This window comes from Antechinus flavipes, chromosome 3, assembly GCF_016432865.1.
Source record: "Antechinus flavipes isolate AdamAnt ecotype Samford, QLD, Australia chromosome 3, AdamAnt_v2, whole genome shotgun sequence".
Classification (NCBI taxonomy): domain Eukaryota; kingdom Metazoa; phylum Chordata; class Mammalia; order Dasyuromorphia; family Dasyuridae; genus Antechinus; species Antechinus flavipes.
Genome location: NC_067400.1, coordinates 546,155,276 through 546,175,776, shown reverse-complemented (window position 1 = coordinate 546,175,776; position 20,501 = coordinate 546,155,276). Strand labels below are relative to the sequence as shown.

The following is a 20,501-nucleotide window of genomic DNA, read 5'->3' as shown; positions in this document are numbered from 1 at the left end:
TACTTTATTAAATGCTACATCATTTGTAGCATCTCAGTTTGGGGCACAGGACAGAGTCCATTTTTGTATCACAAGAAGCCATTTTTCCTAAAGCATAAGTCTGACCTTATCACCTCCCTTATTCCATAACCTCCCCTGGCTCCTTTCATCCTTTAGAACAAAATGGAAAATCCTTCATTTGGTAGTTGAGGCTCTTTACACCCTGACTTCAACCTTCCTTTCCAGTTTTCCTGCTCTCATATACAGTGGACCCCGACACACCAAACTTTGGTCTTCCTTGCACATGAAACCCTACTCTTATTCTGTACCTTTTTCTTGCCTGAAATGCTTTGCCCCACTCCTCAGGACTTGGACTCATCAGTCCAGACTTTATTTAAGACTACCTCAAGTACCACTGCCTCCAGGATGCCTTTTTCCATCCCTTCAGCTTCTAGTGTCAACCATTTTAAAGTTATCTTGCAACTACATATTTATCTCATGTGTTCTGATCTATATATGTTGTCTCTGCTGTTAAAAAAAGGGCTCTATGAGAGCAGGGACTTTTTGCTTTTCTTTGCTTCCCCAACACTAATAATTGCTTATTGATTCTTAATGACACAGAAACTCATCTTTTATTTTATTTTTTAATGTTATCTTTCTTTTTTTATAAAACTTTATTTTCAAAACACATGCATAGATTGTTTTCAACATTCACCTTTGCAAAACCTTGTGTTCCAAATTTTTTTCTCCCTTCTTTCCCCCCAACCTCACTCTAAATGGCAAGTAATCCAATATATGTTAAATATGAGCAATTCTTCTATATGTATTTCCACAATAATCTTGCTGCACAAGAAAAATCAAATCAGAATGAAAACAAAATGCAAGCAAACAACAACAAAAAAGGGAAAATGCTATGTTGTGGTCCACACTCACTTCCCACAGTCCTCTCTCTGGGTGCAGATGGCTCTTTCTATCACATCCATTGGAACTGGCCTGAATCACCTCAATAATGGAAAGAGCCTCGTACACCAGAATTGATGAAACATCAATTTAACATTCAAGTCTTTCATTGATATTACATACCTTGGAATAATAATGATAACTAACACAAATATAGTGTTTCAAGGCTTATAAAATGCTTTAATTCCTGAAGGCCAAGATGCTGTTGATGAGGGAATAGAGTTTCACAAAGGTTAAAGACTTGCCTATGATCCCACATCTAGTAAATGTCAGAGTAGGCTATGAACCCAGCCTTTTCTGGACTTTTAGGTCCAACACTTCCATTACCCTAAAATTTCCTTTACCTCCCAGAGTTTTGAGGATCAGATGAGATAATAAATTTGTAAAGTGCTCAGCACAGTGCCTAGGGCACATAGTAAGCATTCTATAAATGCTAGTAGTTGTTATTATACAGAAGAATCCCTTCTAGTTATTTCCCATGAGAATCAAAAGTAATATAGAGTGGTTGGGAAAAAGGCTAGGTTATTGAAAGAGTAGAGGTATTCGGTATTGCTTTTCTAGCCTAAGGAGACAAACATTTGGCCTTCAATAATCCATTTGAGGGAAGGAATGTGATATGTAAGACCCTACCAGAGAAAAATCAGAATCAGGAGAATTGTGTGGTAAGAGATCTCTCTAGGCATTTTTTTTGCTCCTGCTGGTTTCTCCATAGAAGAAATAGTTGAACTCATCTTAACCATTTACTCAGTAGAAAAGGGGTATGGGAGCAAAATAGTAGAAGTGTTCCTTTAAGAGTTGAATTATGTTTTAGGGTGGTTAAAACTTTGCACCACTTATTCTAACAAATGTTTTACCTTCATTATAAAACCTTATAAAAATTGAAGTTGACATTAAGTAATGCGAATATTTTAAAGTATGTTTTTTTTTTCTTTCCTCCCTTAGGCCCTGCCAAAACAAATATCTCAGGAAATGAGGCAGTTACTGTGGTAAGTATTTTAAAATACAATATAATAAGTTTTTATTGAATACCTACTTGCTCTCTACCCAGGGAAGTTAGGTGACTCAGTAGATAGAGTACCAGACCTGGAATTAGGAAGGCTTATCTTCTTGAGTTTAAATTTGGCCTCAGAGACTTAATAGCTGTGAGACCCTGGCCAAGTCACTTAATCCTGTTTTCCCATCTGTAAAAATCTATAAAATGATGCCCTCTCTTTTCTCAAATAACTTTTTACGTTGAGATAAATAAGATTTGAATTCATAAAAGAAATATACCTGAGCTGTCTCCAGGCTCTCTGCCTTTCATTCTACCCCAGGTAGCATTGCTAGGTTCTGCTTCCTAAAAGATATTTTAAATAGAGATTCCACAGCTGAAAAACTGATGGTGATTCTCCATTATCTACTGAATAAACTCCTTAGCCCAGTATGTAGGGATTTCCCTGATCTGATCCCAACCTCCCATTTTAATCTTTCTTGCCTCAAATCTATAGTGTTGACAACAGGCTTTGCCCCATAGGTAAAAAAAAGCAAGGCATTTGTACTATAAGAGCCTGAGTCAGATCTAAGATGAGTTCTCTGTTCTCATTTCCTAAATACCCTAAAGACTGGGGCTTGACACAGGGAAGAGAATTTATTTAGAGGATAGTTGGAGTAGAAGTTGGAAAAAGAAGGTAAAAGGGTAATTGGTGTTATATGAGAGAAAAACTGCATAGAAAACACTCCTCAGCCTATATGTATTGATATTGCTCATGTAAAAACTTTTCATGTCATTGAATTTTTTTGTTTTACCTTTTATAATTATCTGTCTCTGTTGCTCTCCCTCCCTTTCTTCTTACTCTCTGTCTCTGCCTCCCTCTCCCCTCCTTTCTGTGTCGCTGTCTCTTTCACTATGTCTCTCTCTCTCCATCTCCTTTTTCCTTTCTCTTCCTCTCTCTGTCTCTTTGTCTCTCTTTCTCTCTATCTCTTTTTCACTCTTTCTGTCTCTGTCTCTCTGTGTGTCTGTCTGTCTTTCTTTCTGTATGTGTCTCCCTCCCTCCCTCCCCTCTCCCTTTTCTCTTCCCTCCCTCCCTTCCTCCCTCTTTCCTCCTTTCTCTCCCCCCTCTCACTCAAGAATTCTCCCATTAGAGAGTTCTAAGCCAAACAAGGGATAGTGTGTTCATAAGCATAGGATCACAATTTGTTTTTGCTGGAAGAGACCATTTAGTCCAACCTCCTCATTTTATGAATTAAGAGATTGTACCCTAAATAGGGAATTAATTAGGTCACTCACCCAGCTAGTAAGATTCTGGGTCAGAATATGGACTCAGATCTTTTGGACATTCAAGTCCTTTGCTCAGTACAAACTTCCTTCCAGCGTAAGTGCCATTTGTAACAAGAACATGGAAGGTTCTATTGGCTTTTGCCCTGTCCTTCTTACATCTGACTTGCTCAGTAAACACTTATGGTCTTTTAGAATCTGTTTCCTTCGAAATTCAATTTGGGCCCCTTCTACACGAAGGCTTTCTAGCATTGCTCACCTGCTGTTGCCCCCTCCCAATCATACTGTATTTATATTGTCTATGATTATGTGTACATGATATCTCTCCTAATGGAATGAAAGCAAGGACCATTTCATCTTCATCTTTTCTTATTCCTGAGCCCACTGTAAATCCTGGCAAAAAGTCTGCATTTAGCAAATTTTTATTAAGTTGTTAATTGTTCAGTTACTACTTACTATGTGCTAGGAACTATGCTAAATGCTAAAAATACAAATATAAACAGAAAGACAGCCCCTACCCTCAATGAGCTTACATTCTGCTGGGGGAAGATAGCACATAAAAGGAATCTAAAGGGAAGATGAAGAGATTAAAGTACCTGGGATGGAAGGTATGGCAGAAAAGTGGAAAGTGGGAGTGCAGGTCGGGGGGGAATGAAGGCTGGACCTCTTTAAAAATAAAGATTCTGGAAGAAACCATCCTGTTGGAGAGATAAGCTGTCATTGTAATTAAAATCTGTGAGAGCATTCTGGAACACTGTAGAGAAAGTCCAGGAAAACTGGACCTGCTCTTCCCAGATTGGTTGGTCAGAAAGGTCACAATATGAATTCTCTCTGGAATACTGTGTTCATTTTGGATTCTAGGACCAACATTGATGATCTGGAACATGACCAGAATGGTAAAGGGACTCAAGAGAAAATGTTATATGAAGATTGGATGAGAGAACTTGGGCTGATTTACTTAGGAAAGAAAAGATTTGGGGTCAATCATGGTGGTTGTTAAATATTTTTAATGTTAAACTATAGAAGAAAGGTTAGACCTCTGGCTTGTCCCTGATCCTAGGACTAGGACTAGTGGTTAGAAATTACATGGGAATAGATTCTGATTTGATACAAAGAAAAACCTTTTCATTGTTGAATATATTAAAAGATAAGAGTATAAGATAGTGAGTTTCTCATCCATGTACATCTTTAAGCATATGGATCCATACTTTAGGTAAGGCTGGACAAGTGAACTTATAAGGTTCCCCCTAATCCATGATTCTGTGTTTTTTTCATGTTTTTATGTGACAATTGTGTTTTTCTTTTCTTTTTTTTTGAAAGGAAAGGGAAGAACAAGGTAAAAAGTGTAGCCATGCTGACTTAGAGAACATTAATAAAAATTTGGCTGAAAATGCATTGAAGCGAATAAGCAATGAGGAAAAAGGTAAACTATTGAAGTTCTAAGGCTATAATTCTATAGTTACTGTAGTTATTCTCCTTGGGGGAGGGAAGGCGTAAATCTCTATCTTGGGGGAGGAAATGCTTAAGTATATCTTGCTAGGACAACTGGACAGATTTTTTCATGTCTTTCCAATAGCCTCAGTATTTTTTATATATCTACATATATTTGTGTATATATGATTATATATTCATAAACAAATATATTTTATACAAAAATTTACAAAACACACAATTTTACATTTGTATAATGTACAAATTATACAATGTACATATATGTGTATTTTTAATTTATGTTTTAGAAGATTAGTATTTGTGAATTAATGAGTGAATTAGAGGTCTTTTGATTTTCTTTTGTGATCCATGTGCTGAAGTAAGCAATTTTAATTTTTTCTATATTTGTTTCAACTATAAAATAGTAATACTTTCAGATAAATTCCAAATAATGCTAATATTTTTTGATAGAATTTGTTTTCTTTATGATTTACTATTTATTGACTATCCATATTGGATCAAGAGCAATGCAGAACAATTATTCGATAAGTTTTCTTTGAACTTAAATTCTGAGGTTATATAACATTAATCAGTCTATGTTGATACATATATATGTATACTGTAAAATATGTCAAGTACTTTAATAAATACCTTAGTTTTATTTTTGTAAGCCTTGAAAGGTCAAAAATTTGTTTTTCATTGTTCCACTCCTTAGAAAGAGTTAAGAAGATATCACAGCATTTTTATTGTGCTATGTTAGCTAACTGTATAAATAGCATATTAATATTCCTCCTTTTATTCTATAAATAAGAAAACAAATTAATCCATCTGAAGAAAGATAACTCGCCAAGCCCTCAGAGGCGACAATGGGAGAAGAAAATATCTAATACAGCCGTAAATGCCTTGGAAAATGCATCAATACTCTCCTCCAGTTTAGCATCAGAAGAAGATAGAGGTGTGTAAAGATAATATTGAATGTATTTAATTTCATTATGTACAACTCTCCTTTTTATTTTTTAAAATATTTTTCCAAGTATATGTAACAGTTATTTGACATTCATTTTTTAAAATTTTTGGAGTTCCAAATTTTCTGCCTTCTCTCTCCATCTTCCCAGAGAGAGCAAGCAATTTGATAAAGATTTACATATTTAGTCATGCAAAACTTATTTGCCCATTAGTCATGTTGGAAAAGAGAAAACAAACCAAAACAAACCCCAAGAAAATAAAAAATGTATGTTTTGATCTGCATTCAGATTCCATCACTTCTTTTCATCATAAGCCTTTAGAATTGTCCTACGTCCTTGTATTGTTGAGAATAGCCAAGTCATCCACAGTTGACCATTGTACAATATTGCTGTTACTGTGTACTCTGCTCTTCTGGTTCTGCTCACTTCACTTTGCATGTATTCATGTGAGTCTCTCCGGGTTTTTCTGAAAGCATGCTGCTTGACATTTCCTACCACACAATAGGATTCCATCACAATCATATACCACAATGTATTCAGCCATTTCCCAACTAATGAACATTCCCTCAATTTCTAATTTCTTACCACCATAAAAACAGCTGCTATAGATATTTTTATTCATAGAGCTCCTTTTCCTTTTTAAGAAAAAAATCTCTTTGGGGTACAGATCTAGTAGTGTTATTTCTGAGTCATGTATGTAAAGTTTATAGGCTTTTGGGTATGGTGCCAAATTGTTCTCCGGAATGACTGGGTCAGTTCACAAATTCCTCAGCAGTGCATTAGTGTACTTATTTTCCCTCATCCTTTCCAACATTTTTCCTTTTCCTTTTCTGTCAATCTGATATGAATAGATTAAAAGTGATATATTAGAGTTATTTTAATTTGAATTTCTCTAATCAATAGTGATTTAGAGCATTCTTGTATGGTGATTAATAGCTTTGATTTCTTCTGAAAATTACCTGTCCATATTTCGACCATATATCAATTGGAAAATGACTTGTATTTTTATAAATTTGACTCAGTTCCCCATATATTTGAGAAATGAAGCCTTTATCAGAGAAACTTGCTGTAAAATTTCCCCTCATTTCTATTTCCTTCTAATCTTTATTTCATTGCTTCTATTTGTGCAAAACCTTTTCAATTTAATGTAATCAAAATTAACCATTTTTATGTAGAGCTTTCTAAGAATTCTTTGGTAACCTGCTGGCAATGTGTGGATATTTAATGGCCATTCAACTTAAGGCTCATGGAAATCAAACAAGTTTTTAAATGTGTAGCAAGTAAACAGCGCCTTTTTTGGTTTTGATACATGATTTGAAAGATACATTTTATGTTCCATGTCAGGCAATTGTTTTAATGCGTACTAATTCTTTGATTGTGCCCTAACTAGGTGGTTCTGTAATAAAGTACAGTGAAAATAATACCAGGAAGCAATGGCTCAAAGAATCTCCAGAAACTTTGTTGAATATCCTTAAGAATGCTGATCTTAGCTTGGCATTTCAGACATATACAATATATAAATCAGGTAACTAATGACTATTCTTCATACATTCACATAAATACTTAGAAATCAAATGTTAGAATTTTGTTTAAGATTTTAAAGTTTTTAGGGATAATTTTCCTATTCCAGTTAAAATGGAGTAAGAAATTAACAGATTTTCAAAAAAATTTGTTACAAATTTACATTGATTAAATGGATCATAAAATTGATGTTATTTTAAGAGGATATATATGTTAATCCCTCTTATTTTAACAAATAAAACTTTAATTGCCTTAATAGTACTATTTTACAATTCAGAACAAACTATTGTGAACTCCAAGGGATAATCCAGTTTATTTTATTTTACCGGAATTTTATTGAATACTGTTTGAAATAGTAAGCCAAAAATAGAAACTCGGGAGATTTTAAAAAATTAAATGGACTTTCTTTTGTTGTTTTTTGGTTTTGGTTTTTTTGGTGGTAGTGGTTGTAATAATAATCAAGAACCTTGCTATAATGATGTTTTTGGTAGTTCTGTGCCAAATAGGATGTAATGGAAAAAGTCAAATCAAATTAAAACCTAATATGTATAAGGCATTAACAAAGGAAGGCAAAAAAGCAAAAACAAAAGTTCCTGCTTTTGTACCTGCTCTCAAGGAAGCTCATAGTCTACAGGAAGACTCTGCATGCAATTATCTATAAACAAACATATATACAGGATAAACCAGATATCTAGGAAGGACCAGGGGAGTCACGAGGTGAGGATGAGGAGGGAGAGATTCTAAACATTATCAATAAAAATTCTTCTTGTGTGAGGAACAGCAAGGAGACCAGTATGCATGCATTACGGAAAATACTGAGAATAAGGTATTAAGAAGACTGGAGAGGGAATTAAGATAATAGGTTATGAATTATCTTTAAAAACCAGAGAGTAGACTTTGTATCTGATCTTAGATGTAATTGGGAGCCCCTGAAATTAATTTAATGTAGAAGGGGTTAGGATGATCAGACCTGAGTTTTAGGGAAGATCAGCTTGACAGCTCAGGGGAGGATGGGCTGGCATCAGAAGACCCCAACCACAGGATGAGAACTGAGAAAACATCTCTAAGGCTTGGCAGTTAAGAGATTATTTGGGAGCACCTTCAGACATTACCAGGTGATCCTGAGCAATTTGTTTAACCCTTTTTGCCTCAGTTTCCTTATCTGTAAAATGAGCTGTAGAAGGAAATGGCGATCCCTTTCAGTATCTTTGCCAACAACACACCAAATGGGGTCATGAAGAGTTGGACATGACTGAGAATAAGTGAACAAGTAGTAGTAGTAAATTTGGAAAGATGAATTTCAGTTGATGAAATTGGAAGCCAGACTGCAGAGAGTAAGAAGAGAATGGGAGGAAAAGATGTAAGGGCTCCATTTTAGATGACATTCTTAATGAGTGTGGCCCTAAAAGTGAGGAGAGATAGAAGATGATAGATAAATAACAATTAAAGGGGATGGATGCAGCAAATGATGTGGTTTTTAAAGGATAGAGGAGACATAAGTATGTTTGAAGGAACAGACAGTAGCCAGGGATAGATTAGAGACAAATAAGATAATAGGGATGATAAAGAAGATGAGCTGCTGGAGAATGGTAGATGACATCACTTGTACATGTGAAGGAATTTACCTTGGCAAAGAGAAAGGCTACTTCTGTATGCGAGTCAAGATTGAAGGAGGAGATACCATCTGTTGGAAGGCACCTGAATGATATAAGAGGGAGCTCTCAATAAACAGCCCCATTTTTTTTTTCAGTGAAATATGAGGCAAGGTACTCAGCTGAAAGAGTGGGGCTAGAGTGAACTATTAAAAGGCTTGAGGAGAGATGAAAATTGGAAGAACTGCTGTGGAGAATTGGATAGTGAACCTAACAAGGATTGTGCAATGAGGGGCCCACTTGAGATTATGTAATATAAATTTGTTGTAGACCCAATCAGCACAATTTCAGGATTTTCTTTATTTTTTTTTTATTTCCAACATTTATTTTTGTAAGATTTTATGTTCCAAATTTTTCTTCCTCCTCAAGATAGCAAGCAATCTGCTATAGGTTAAACATGTACAATTATTTTAAACATATTTCTATATTTGTCATGTTGTACAAGAAAAAATCAGAACAAAAGAAAAAAAAACACAAGAAAGAAAAAAGCAAACAAACAAAAAAACAGGTGAAAATACTATCTTTGATCTACATTCAGTCTCCATAGTTATCTCTTTGGCCTTTTTCAGTATTTTCTTTAGCTTCATTCAGCAGCACTTGATTGGGAGCAAAGGCAGCAGCAGATGGAGTGAGAAAGCCAAGGCTGAGATCTTCATTAGGATAAGGAGACTAGGATACCATAAAGTTGAATAGGTTCACCAGTGGATCAAGATAAGGGAAAAGAAGATCAGAAAAAGAAATTTAAAGCCTTGATAAGGAGTCAGAGTTTTAGCCTTATGAACAAGTCATTTTATTTCCTGAATAAGTAAAGTGGGGCAGGGGTGTGAGGGTAGGATTGAACTAAATGATTTTTGAAGGCTCAGTTTAAAATTCTGTAAATTGTTGATTCTGTATAGGCGAGATGATATTACAAGGAAGAATTTTTTTTCCCTATTACTTCCAGTAACTAAAACTCTTTGGATAGAGTCCAAGCTAGGTTGTTATTATATCAAGTTCCATGCTAGAGTGGGTAATGACATAGCAACTCTTTGTTCTATTATTTGTAATAGGATTTGCCTTTTATCAGCCTGGATATTTTGTTACCCAGTAGTTAGAAAACTTGAACTAGCACTCAAGGAGCCCAAGATTTTATTCCTGGTCATATACCCATATTATATAATTTAAGGAAGACATTGGACTGTGTTTTTTTTTATCATTCTCATCTTTTAAACAAAGATCCCCATGTTAAAATGCTTTAAAATTCTTAAAGCAATTCTTAAGCAGAACTCATTTTGAGTTACATGTGATAGATACATAGGCAGTTATGATATATTCTTACGACCTTTTTTTTTCACTTTAATACTTGTGTAAGCAGAACACTGAAAGGAAAAATTGACTACTTGGAAACAGTCATGGAAACACAACTGAGTCATTTGTTGGGGGAAAATAACATTCCTCAATCAGTTCAAGTGTTAAGTACCTACTATGTGCTCAGCACTCTTATGTGAGAGACAGAAGTTAAGAACATGATTTCTGTTCTCATGAATCTTATAGTCTAGTTGTATCTAAATAATGTATTTATATTTTGTATCTATATGATATATATGTGTGTCTCTGTATCTATATCTAAATATGTGTGTACATCTAAATATACATTCACATATGTGTGAATGCAAGATTAAGAATTTTTTTACAGTTGATATTCTTTTAATCTTTTGAAGGCTCAGATAATTTCCTAAAAGGACCTCTTTCTGATGAAGAAGAAAGATCAGATTGTATAGATGGAGATAATGATATCATCTTGGATCCTGAGAGACTTGAACCTAGATTAGATGAAGAAGACACGTATGTTTAAATAAATCTAGAAAATTTTTGTTAGCATGTGTTTGCTTTAACAGAATTATTATCTAATAATTTCATGTTGAATATGGGGATTTTATATTATTTTTCATCCTGGTTGAATACAGGCATTTTGTCCTGTAGAAATTTAAAAATTCTGAGATACAGAATTTCATTCCATTGTTGATTGGGATTTGTGTATCTAATTTTTTAAATCTTTTACCCCTTGCATTTTTTCATGCTTAATATTTAGGAATTAAAAAACTATACTAGAAATAGTAAAATGAATTTTAGTATAGTTTCCTATCATCCTCTTCTCTTCAAAACCCATTTAATGATCAGGACAGGGGAAAATAAAGGAGGAAAGAGAAGCTTTTTTTTTTTTTTTTAAATGATTGTGATAGCATGTGTTAAATCGACAAATAATTTGAGTGCCTGTAATAAAGACTTTATATTTTCATTTCTCACATGTAGGGATTTTGAAGAAGATGATGATGATCCAGATTGGGTGTCTGAACTGAAGAGGAGAGCTGAATTAAAGTGTGTGGCTCATGAATAATTCCCAAAGAAATGTTTCTTAAGCACATTCAGAAGAATTTTTAAATTAAGTAATCAACACTGTGTAAGTTTACTTTGGCAACAGAATAGATAAAAGCTGTGAATATTAAAGATGAAGGGTTTGATGAAAATCACCAGGAAATACATCTAGAACCCCAGTGGGTTTTTTGAAGTAGATGTTAGTTCTATATTAATCCTCTAATTGGAATAGCATCGTGTAAATTTTTTTTTATAGATTAGAAAGAAATGGTGCCATTCCGGGAAAAAATCTTGAGATTTCTTTTCTAATATTTAATGTACTTTTAATCCTAAAATACTTTATAGGGGCAACCCCTATGTCTTGATGATTGTTGCTGCTTATTCACAAGGTTTTGACATATTATGTAATTATACTCTTACCATTTTTTAATGAGTAGAAATATTTTTAGTGGGGCAGTTATTCTTATGTAGTAGGATCTTTTCCCACTGATTGACAGAGGAGCCAGTGGAGATGGAACAGAAATAGGAAAATGAAAGTGGAATGAGAAATAGGAAGGTGAGAGTGGGTTGAGTTTCTAAATTACACCAGAGGTCAGGCATGAGCAATAAGAATAGGACTTGAGTATCACCAGAATACTGGTAGAATAAGGAAGAGCAGATCCTTGAGAAGAAATTCAAGCTTTGTTTTAATGTCAGTTCTTTAGAGACAAAATATTTTGCAGTTGGACAGTTTTTTGACTGCAGTATTCTTTGGTAGAATGTAAATTATATGAAGGCAGGGGCTCTATATTTATTATCTATAATTCCTGGCACATGGTAGGCACACGATAGATATTTGCTTTAAATCGTTTGGGTAGTCTATTTTTTTCCTAGTGTTTAAAGGAAATATGACAATAGAAAATAATTGATAAAGACTGAGCAAGGAATGTGACAAGAATAGAAAAGCCATCAGAACCCGTATGTGATCAACACTCATTATTACAGTTTTGCTTAATATGATGTAATTTTAAAAACAACTTCCTAAAAATTTTAAGGTCAACAAAATCATAGAACTTTCGATCTTGGGAATGACAAAGGAGACCTAGTCTAGACTATTTATTTTATAGGTCAAGAAACTAGCTCAGAGTGTTTGTGACTTGGGCAAGACTGCACAGTGGCAGATTAAGAACTATAATGTCATCATGTCAGTCAGTCAGTAGGTATTTATGAAGTGCTCATTACATGTCAGGCATTGTGCTAAGTGCTAGGCAGAAACCATCCCTGTCCTCAGGGTGTTCCCATACTTATAGGGAAGACAACATATGAAGAAATAGGTACATACAAGGTATTCCAGTGTTCTTTCCACTGTATATGTTTTTCTCAAATGATCTAATGATTTGTTCTGAGGTACAAAGTACTGTGCTATGTTTTTGTGTGCAAAGGCTGCTATAAAATTAATTTCTTTATTAATATATGGGATCGAACAGAAATAGGATGGGAATGAGTAGAATTTCTCAATCAGATCAGAGATAAAGTGTGAATCATAAGAAAGAATAGGACAGAAAAAGGATGTTATGAGGTACCAGAGAACAAAGCAGATGGTACTAAACTTTGGCTTGTAAGTAGGAACAAAAGCAAGTCTGAGATGGCACAGAGAATTGATGAGGCAGAAACACTATTTAAGCTGAGGATCAAGGAATTAGGGGAGATTTCATGGTGAATCTGACGTAAGTAGGAGATAATCAAGAATTAGAAATATATAATTAGGCTATGACAGACTATGTAGTTTATAGCCTTCATTTTTTAATAATAAAAAGTATTTAAAAGTACACAAAATTTCAATATAATGTCCTCATTCCATTTGTGACCAGGACCTGTTTTTTTTGTTTTGTAATCTTAAGATGTCTAATGTTAGGAGTTATACTTCTTTGGAAAAATCATAATTTTCATGATTTTTCTGAAAATATCTGGTTACCTTTTCATAATTTTTTCATAATAAAAGTTTCTATTTCTTGCATTAGACTAATTGTGGAGTTGTTTATTTTTGTTGCACATTTTGCTATTTATTTCCAAAGTTTTATTTCAATAAGGCTAATTAAAAAAACCAAAACTCTTAAGGTCATCTAGCTTTCTACTGAGTTGGCTGTCTGAACAGGAGATAGACCACTCAACTCCTTCATACCTAGTCTCTAAAACCCTTAGATTTTCACCAAATTTATGACAAAGAAACCTGATGGAAAACTATTATAGTAAATCATACGAGAACTCCATAAAATTGAATCAGAAGCCCAAGGCAGTAAGAAAAGGGACTCCTCTAGCAGAATGAATACTAGCTTGAAGAGAGCTCGAATAACCTGAGAGTTTCTGTCAGAAGGCAGCAAGAGTGGAGAATTTCTTTGAGGAAAGGGAGGTAGGGAATATGCATTTGTTAAGTACCTATTATGTGCCAGACACTGTGCTAAGAACTATACAAATATTATCTCATTCAATTCTCACAACTCTATGATAGAGGTTCTATTATTTTCAGTTTACATTTGAGGAAATGAGGCACAAAGGTAAGTGTTTTCTAGAATCACACAACTAACCTGAATTTGAGGTGTTTGAATTCAGTTCTTAAGGGACTCTAATTCCAGTATTCTATTTACTGCTGCTGGGACCTCACTGCTGCTGTGAGCTCACTGCCTCTGAGAGAGGCATCAGAGTGGACAGAAGGAAACAGTTCAAATACTCACATATTATATTTAAGATCACACAAGACAAGACAGCTCCATTGAAAACCAAAGGAGATCTTTGATTACAGTATTCCAAAAAGGAAAAAGAGAAATACCATCACCAAGAATAAATTACCTTGCAAAACTGAATATTTCTTCCTACAGGAAGAAAATGGATCTTTAATGGAATAGAAGACATTGTGACATTTCTAATAGAAAAATCAGAGCTGAGTAAGAACTTTGAGATAGAAATATCTGAACAATTGAAAAGAGCAAACATTCCATTATTAGAAGAAATGTCTTTTCAAAACCTTAATGTGTTCAAAGAGTATTGAATGAGTTAAGAAAAAAACGTGGCTTGGAATGTATTAATTCTATTCTGAGAGGTTTTTTTTTTTTTTGGGGGGGAAAGGGCAAGTAAAAGGAATTTACAAGAGTAGAAAGGAAGAATGTGCTCTTATAATTAGCATACATGAAGGAAAGGAATAAAGGAAAGGAAATGCAAAATTTTCCATAAAGGAAAGGAATGTAAAAATGGCATCAGATGAATTTCACTCATCTGAACTGAGCAAAGAATTAAATACACACAGTTTAGTATAGAAATACATAAAATTAAGCTGGGGTAGGGAAAGGGAAGAGTTAAAATTGACAATACTGGGGAAGAAATAATCCATTCTGTCAAATGCTTTGTAAAAATATGTAAAATCTGGGGAAACCATATTATTCCACTATTGTAAAAGTTAATTATGTGAGAAAATAAAATAAAAAGTGAGTTTTTTATGACTTGCCTTTGATGAAGCCATAGTGGCTCTGTGAGCACTATTTCATTCTCAAGATTGTCAGTAATCATGACTCATTAGAATTTTGCCAGGATTTGGAAATAAAACTCACTGACCTGTAATTTGTAGATGCCATAATCTTTGTGAATTCTGGGGCATTTTTTCCTTTTCCATTTCTGTGACACCTTTCACTTTCTCTGTAATCTTTCAAAGATCAGTCCATGACTCAGCAATCATTGATATCTTTCTGTTATTTCAGGATATAGTTCATCATTGCTTGGAGATTCAACATAGATTATGCCATCTACTTGTCTCTATTACAATCACTCTCCATGCCTTACCTCCTAATCCATCCTATAAACTTTTGCCAAATTAGTATTTCCAATGCAGTGATCTCATCACACTATTCAAAATCCTTCAATGGTTCCCTATTATCTACTACATAGGCAACTTTTCAATGGTTCCCACTATCTGGCTCAAAACTATGCTTTCTAGTTTTATCAGGCACTTTACCCAAATTGGATTAATCACTTGCTATCTACTGAACTCATCCTGCATTTTCCTACCTCCAAAACAAAGTCAAAATCATCACTTCTCAACTTCTTCCTCTCTCTTCTGCCCCAAGACCTAGCCTTGTTGTACTTTTGTTTATAAGTCCTGCCTCACATTTTCTTTAATTCTTCTAGATAAACATAATCTTTACTATATCTTATTTGTTTATAAACTCTCCTATGTATTTATATTCTAATTTGTGTTATAGTTATTGTGCATCTTCTTTCCCCTGCCAGATTATAAATTGAAGGGCAAAGAAGGAGTCCTCTTTGTCTTTACAAACTGTGTAGCACAGCACTTAGTATATAATAATGACTTCATATATTTTATAGAATTGTTCATTTGAAGTGTTTCTCATTTCCCACTACTGCCTTAAAAAAGAAGCCTATCACTTGAGAGAGAGACAGAGAGAAGGAAAACCAGATTGATTATGGAGTTATTCAGAACTTAAGTTCAATATAAATTTGGACAATTACCATGAAATATATCCCAGAGGGGAGTTGGCAGGTTCTCCTTGCCTTGTTTATTAGACATAGCTAAAGATGTTATATTTAAAAATGTGCTTTAGCAGCTTGGGAGCTGGAAGAGACCCTAGAGGCCAAACATCGTTTACAGATGAGGAAACTAAGGAAAGTCTGGCCCCACGTCTAACTTTCCCCGAAAGCGATCCAGAAGGGGTCGGAAGGGGTCGGGGTGGGAATGAGGACAGATACAAAGTTTCCCTAATTCACCGTCCTTCCTCGGGAGCCCAGGCCGGGTTGGTGCTTTGCGAAGTTTGTCCAGCGGCGGATGAGCACGGGCCCTAGGGACCCACAGCTCCTGAGCAGGGGCACCAATGCGCGCTCTCCCCGGCAGGATGACGCCTTGGCTTTGGTCTAAGCCCTCTTCCGCCCTCGATCCCAGCGCATCACCTCATCGGATCCCTTCCCACAGCCACACGGGGGCGCTGTGGGGCAAGCCAAGCGGCCAGGCGCGGGGTTCCTTGGGCGCTGCCGCAGCCGCCTCCAAGAGAAGCAGAGCAGGTGAACTGGGGGCGAGCCCGACGTTTGCGTGGTGGGGGCGAGGGGGAGACGCGCGCGCTCTCGTCTGGGTTGAAAGGTGAAGCGGGGGTGGGAGTGGGAAGAAAACAGGCGAGGGTCGCGCCTCCAAAGGGAGGCTGGGAGGCAGCCTCATTCGGTCTCCATGGCAACGGGAAATCGCGTCCTCGGTAGTGCTAGCGAGGGCTGCTGCTGGGGTCGCCCTGTGCTGGAGCCTTCTTCGCGTTCTTGGCCGAGAGAGAGATTCCCCCTTCCTCCCCATATTGATAAGGAAGCCCAGATTGGCTTCCCAGCAGATTCCTGGGAGGGAAAAGGGCAGTCCCAAAGAAATGAGGAACTCCAAGCTCCCCCAGGAAGATTCCCTCCGAAAGAACGTGGATGTGGTTGTGGGTGTGGCTAAGGTGTGTTGTGGTGGGTGCCGGGATTCCAGACCTCCTGGCTTGGTGTCTGTAAACCTGCGCGAGGCTCGGGGGTTGCCCAGACGCAGCGCTGGAAACCACAAACACCCACAGAGCACCCGGGTAGCTCACGGGCACCAAGGTGATTGTTTTAGGATCCTCAAACTACGGCTCGCGGGCCAGATGCAGCAGCTGAGGACGATTATCCCCCTCACCCAGGGCTATGAAGTTTCTTTATTTAAAGGCCCATAAAACAAAGGTTTTGTTTTTACTGTAGTCCGGCCCTCCAACAGTCTGAGGGACAGTGAACTGGCCCCGTATTTAAAAAGTTTGAGGACCCTGGTGCAGAACAATAAAAAAATGACAATATCAACCTCAATTCTGTCTTTGTTGCTATCTGTCCCTTTGTCTCTGTCTTTATCTGTGTCTGTCTCTGACTTTGCGTCTGTCTCTCTCTTTCTTATCTTTGTCTCTGTCTCTGTCTCTGTATCTCTGTCTCTATGTGTCTGTCTCCGTCTCTTGTTTCTGTTTCTTTTGTCTTGCTATAAGCACACACACATATATGTACAAACACATGTTGTTTGGTCTTCTCAGGCATATTCAACTCCCTCTAACCCCATTCGGTATTTTCTTGGCCAAGATACTGGTTTGCCATTTCCATCTCCAGATCATCCTACAGACAAGGAAAGCGAGTCTTAAAGGTTAAGTGACCTGCCCAGACTCACAGAATAAGTATCTGAAGTCAGATTTAAACTCAAGAAAATGAGACTTCCTGACCCCAGGCCTGGCACTCTGATCCACTGTGCCATGTAGTAATTATATATGTGTATGTAGATGCAGATGCAAAAATTATCATGAGAATCATCAAGCTGAGGAAATTTTTTTAGGAACTCAGGAAAATAAGGGCAGCTAGATGAGTCAGAGCTTAGAGGATGGGCCTGGAGTCAGGAAGGTCTGAGTTCAAATATGATCTCAGGCATTCACCTTGGCTTAATTTGCTTTAATCCACTGGAGAAGGTAATGACAAACCACTTTAGTATTATCCACAAGAAAAGCCCCAAAGGGGACTGAGAACAACTGAACTATAGTGAAGAAGGGCTCTCCCAGATGACTCCCCCTTTCTGATAAATGATTTGGCATTCCCTGTACTAATATATGTACCTATCTGTGTGTGCAGATGTATATGTGTGTGTGTGTATAGCCATCAATCAGGAAACCTTTATTAAACATGCATATATATAATATGTATATGTATATCTCTCCTAAGCTTATATAGCTAACTTTCTTTATGAAATCAATTTTTATTTCCATGAAGTAACTTAAAGTTATCAGGCTAAAATTCAACTTTGGGAGGAAAGACATTTTGGCAAAAAAAAAAAAAAAATCAGTTTTTAAGTACAGTACAGCCAGGCCACTTATCAGAGAGGGAAAAATCTTAGTCTTCACTAAGTTTCTTATTAAATAGATGTCCTTAATTTGCTTGCTAATGGTTCTTATGATTATTGCTAAAAATCATATTTTCTAATTTCTTAATCATTATAAGACATATATGATTATTTTTAAGATCTTTTAATTCCAGACATTTTTCTACACCAGAAACCATGGATAAATAGGATGTAATTAAAATGATTGGGGAAGGAGCCTTTGGGAAAGCATTCTTGGCAAAAGAAAAGGCAGACAACCAGCAATGTGTTATAAAGGAAATCAATTTAACAAAGATAAATTTATAAAATAAATTTTTTACATGCTGTTATTGACAGTATTTAACAATGTAGCATCAAAATAATTTTTATCATGTATTTCAATACTTAATTGAGAAATATAATTGTATAATATGTGTTTTACATACCAAAATCATTTTGGAGCATATTGTATGTACATGTGTGTGCGTATATGTGTATGTACACATACAAATATAGATTTATTAAATAGAACTTACTGTCAGCGAGTTCATTATGGTCAACATTTATATATTGGAAGCATAGCATATGCTTTTTGAAGTGCCCTTGCATCTCATTATAATAGTATATGGTTTCTCTCCATATAAAAGATTTCACAGATTCACAAAAACTCAGAATTGAAAGGAACATGAGAGAAGAGTTAGATGAACCCAGACTCTGTATAATGCTGCTAAGAAAAAAATCATCTATTCGTCACTCAGATACCTTTTGTGAGTGAAAACCTACTGCTAAGTCAGTCAGCAGGTATTTATTAAGTATTTAGAATGGGCTTGGCATTGTGCTAAATTTTGGGTTACATAGAAAAGCTAACGTAGTCCCTGCCCTGAAGAAGCTTACATTCTAATGAGGGAGAGAACATAGAACATATGGATATAGAGTAAGTAGGTGAAAGATGATCTCAGAGAGGAGCACTCTTTGCAGAAGGCGGGAAGGAGCTCTCTTGAAAGAAACCAGAAAAACTAGGAGGTGGAAATGAGGAGCAAGAGCGTTCCAGATATGAGGGAAAGTCAGTATACAGGCATAGAGAGGGAGTGTGTGTGTGTGTGTGTGTGTGTGAAAGAAACAGGAAGGGAAATATAAGACTGGTGGAAAGGTAGGAAAGAGTCAGGTCATAAAGAACTTTAAGTGCTGAACAGAGGATTTTATATTTAATGCAGGAGTTAATAGGGAACCATTCAAGCTCATTGAATGGAGAAAGAGTGAAGTGACATGACAGAACTTATTTTTTTCATATAATTTTATTTTTTTCAATACATGTAAAGACAATTTTTAACATTCATTTTTAAAACAAAAATTTCCCCATTCAGAATTTCTTTTTTAACTTTTATCATTTTCAACACTTTTATCAAAATTTGAGTTCCAAATTTTCTTCCTCTCTCCTTTCCTTCCCTCCTTCTTAAGACAGTAAGCAATTTGACATAGGTTATATATGTGCAACCATATAAAACCTATTTCTCTTTTAATCATATTGTGAAAGAAGAAACAGTTTGCAAAAATATTAGTTTGCAAAAGGAAAAAAAAAATAAAGGAAGTGAAAATAGTATTTTGTGGAAAGGTGAAGACAGATTAAGCACATATTAATCAGAGACTGTTAACTAAAGTAGATCAGGCCTGTAGGCCCCAGTCACGTGATTTTAGATGAGACCTGGACTGCATTCCATTGTCCAAAGAAGGAATTAAGTGGCCGAAGTTGTATATCACCTTTTTCCACTGCATTCCACTGACCAAATAAGGGGATAAAGGTTTATGTAACCAAACACAACCTATAGAGGGTGGGATTTGGGGGGTTCTTTATTTGAAATGTATAAAAGTTGTAAGCATCTTCAAGTGAATGACTCTCCTCCTGTGGGTATCCTTGCTGTCCTTTGGGGCCCACAGGCCAGGGCAGTCCGCTTCTCTAGATTCTAATAAATTCTTTCTGTACATCATTTGGAGCGACTCCCGAGGAGTCAGTTTGAGTTGGTGCAATTGCCCCAAACAAAAGTTTGTTCTTATGTTGATTATTTGGAACTCAGAATACTTTCCACTGGAACTAATACTGAAAAGGATGCTTAGGTACGCGGGAAGCTGGTAGCACAGTGGCCAGTGGTTGAAATCACAGCTCCTTGTTGTACTGACATATTGTTATTCCTCTTCAAATGGAAACAGAAGCTTTTAAGTTCATAAGTAAGCCTCCAGAGGTCTATAAAGAACTATTTAAAAAGGAGGGAGGGAGGGAAGAAGGAAGGGAAGAAGGAAGGAAAGAAGGTAGGAAGAAAGCAAGGAAAAAAGGAAGGAAGGAAGGAATTGAAAAAATCTTAATCCTAATCACCAACTGAGAAAAACACCAACTCAGAAAAGGGTAAAATGTCCACATGGGAAAATCTCAAAGGGAGATATGAATTTAAATCCAAGAGGCTTCTCAGAAGTTCTCATAAAGGATTTTTAAAAACAAATAAGAAAGACAGAAGAAAAATTAGGAAAAGAAA

The 20,501-nt window shown here is 36.0% G+C and overlaps 1 protein-coding gene across 1 annotated transcript in view; it reads left to right on the top strand.

The window, feature by feature from the left end:
* NEK3 (NIMA related kinase 3) overlaps nucleotides 1-13,118 on the top strand; it is a 31,999-nt gene extending 18,881 nt beyond the window's left edge. Inside the window, exons 12-17 of the mRNA XM_051990723.1 lie at nucleotides 1,882-1,925; nucleotides 4,514-4,616; nucleotides 5,436-5,579; nucleotides 6,980-7,114; nucleotides 10,463-10,586; nucleotides 11,055-13,118. Coding sequence (XP_051846683.1) covers nucleotides 1,882-1,925; nucleotides 4,514-4,616; nucleotides 5,436-5,579; nucleotides 6,980-7,114; nucleotides 10,463-10,586; nucleotides 11,055-11,139 — 635 coding nt within the window. The 3' untranslated portion in view covers nucleotides 11,140-13,118. The remainder of the gene's footprint in view (nucleotides 1-1,881; nucleotides 1,926-4,513; nucleotides 4,617-5,435; nucleotides 5,580-6,979; nucleotides 7,115-10,462; nucleotides 10,587-11,054) is intronic.
* The last annotated feature ends 7,383 nt before the right edge of the window (nucleotides 13,119-20,501 follow it).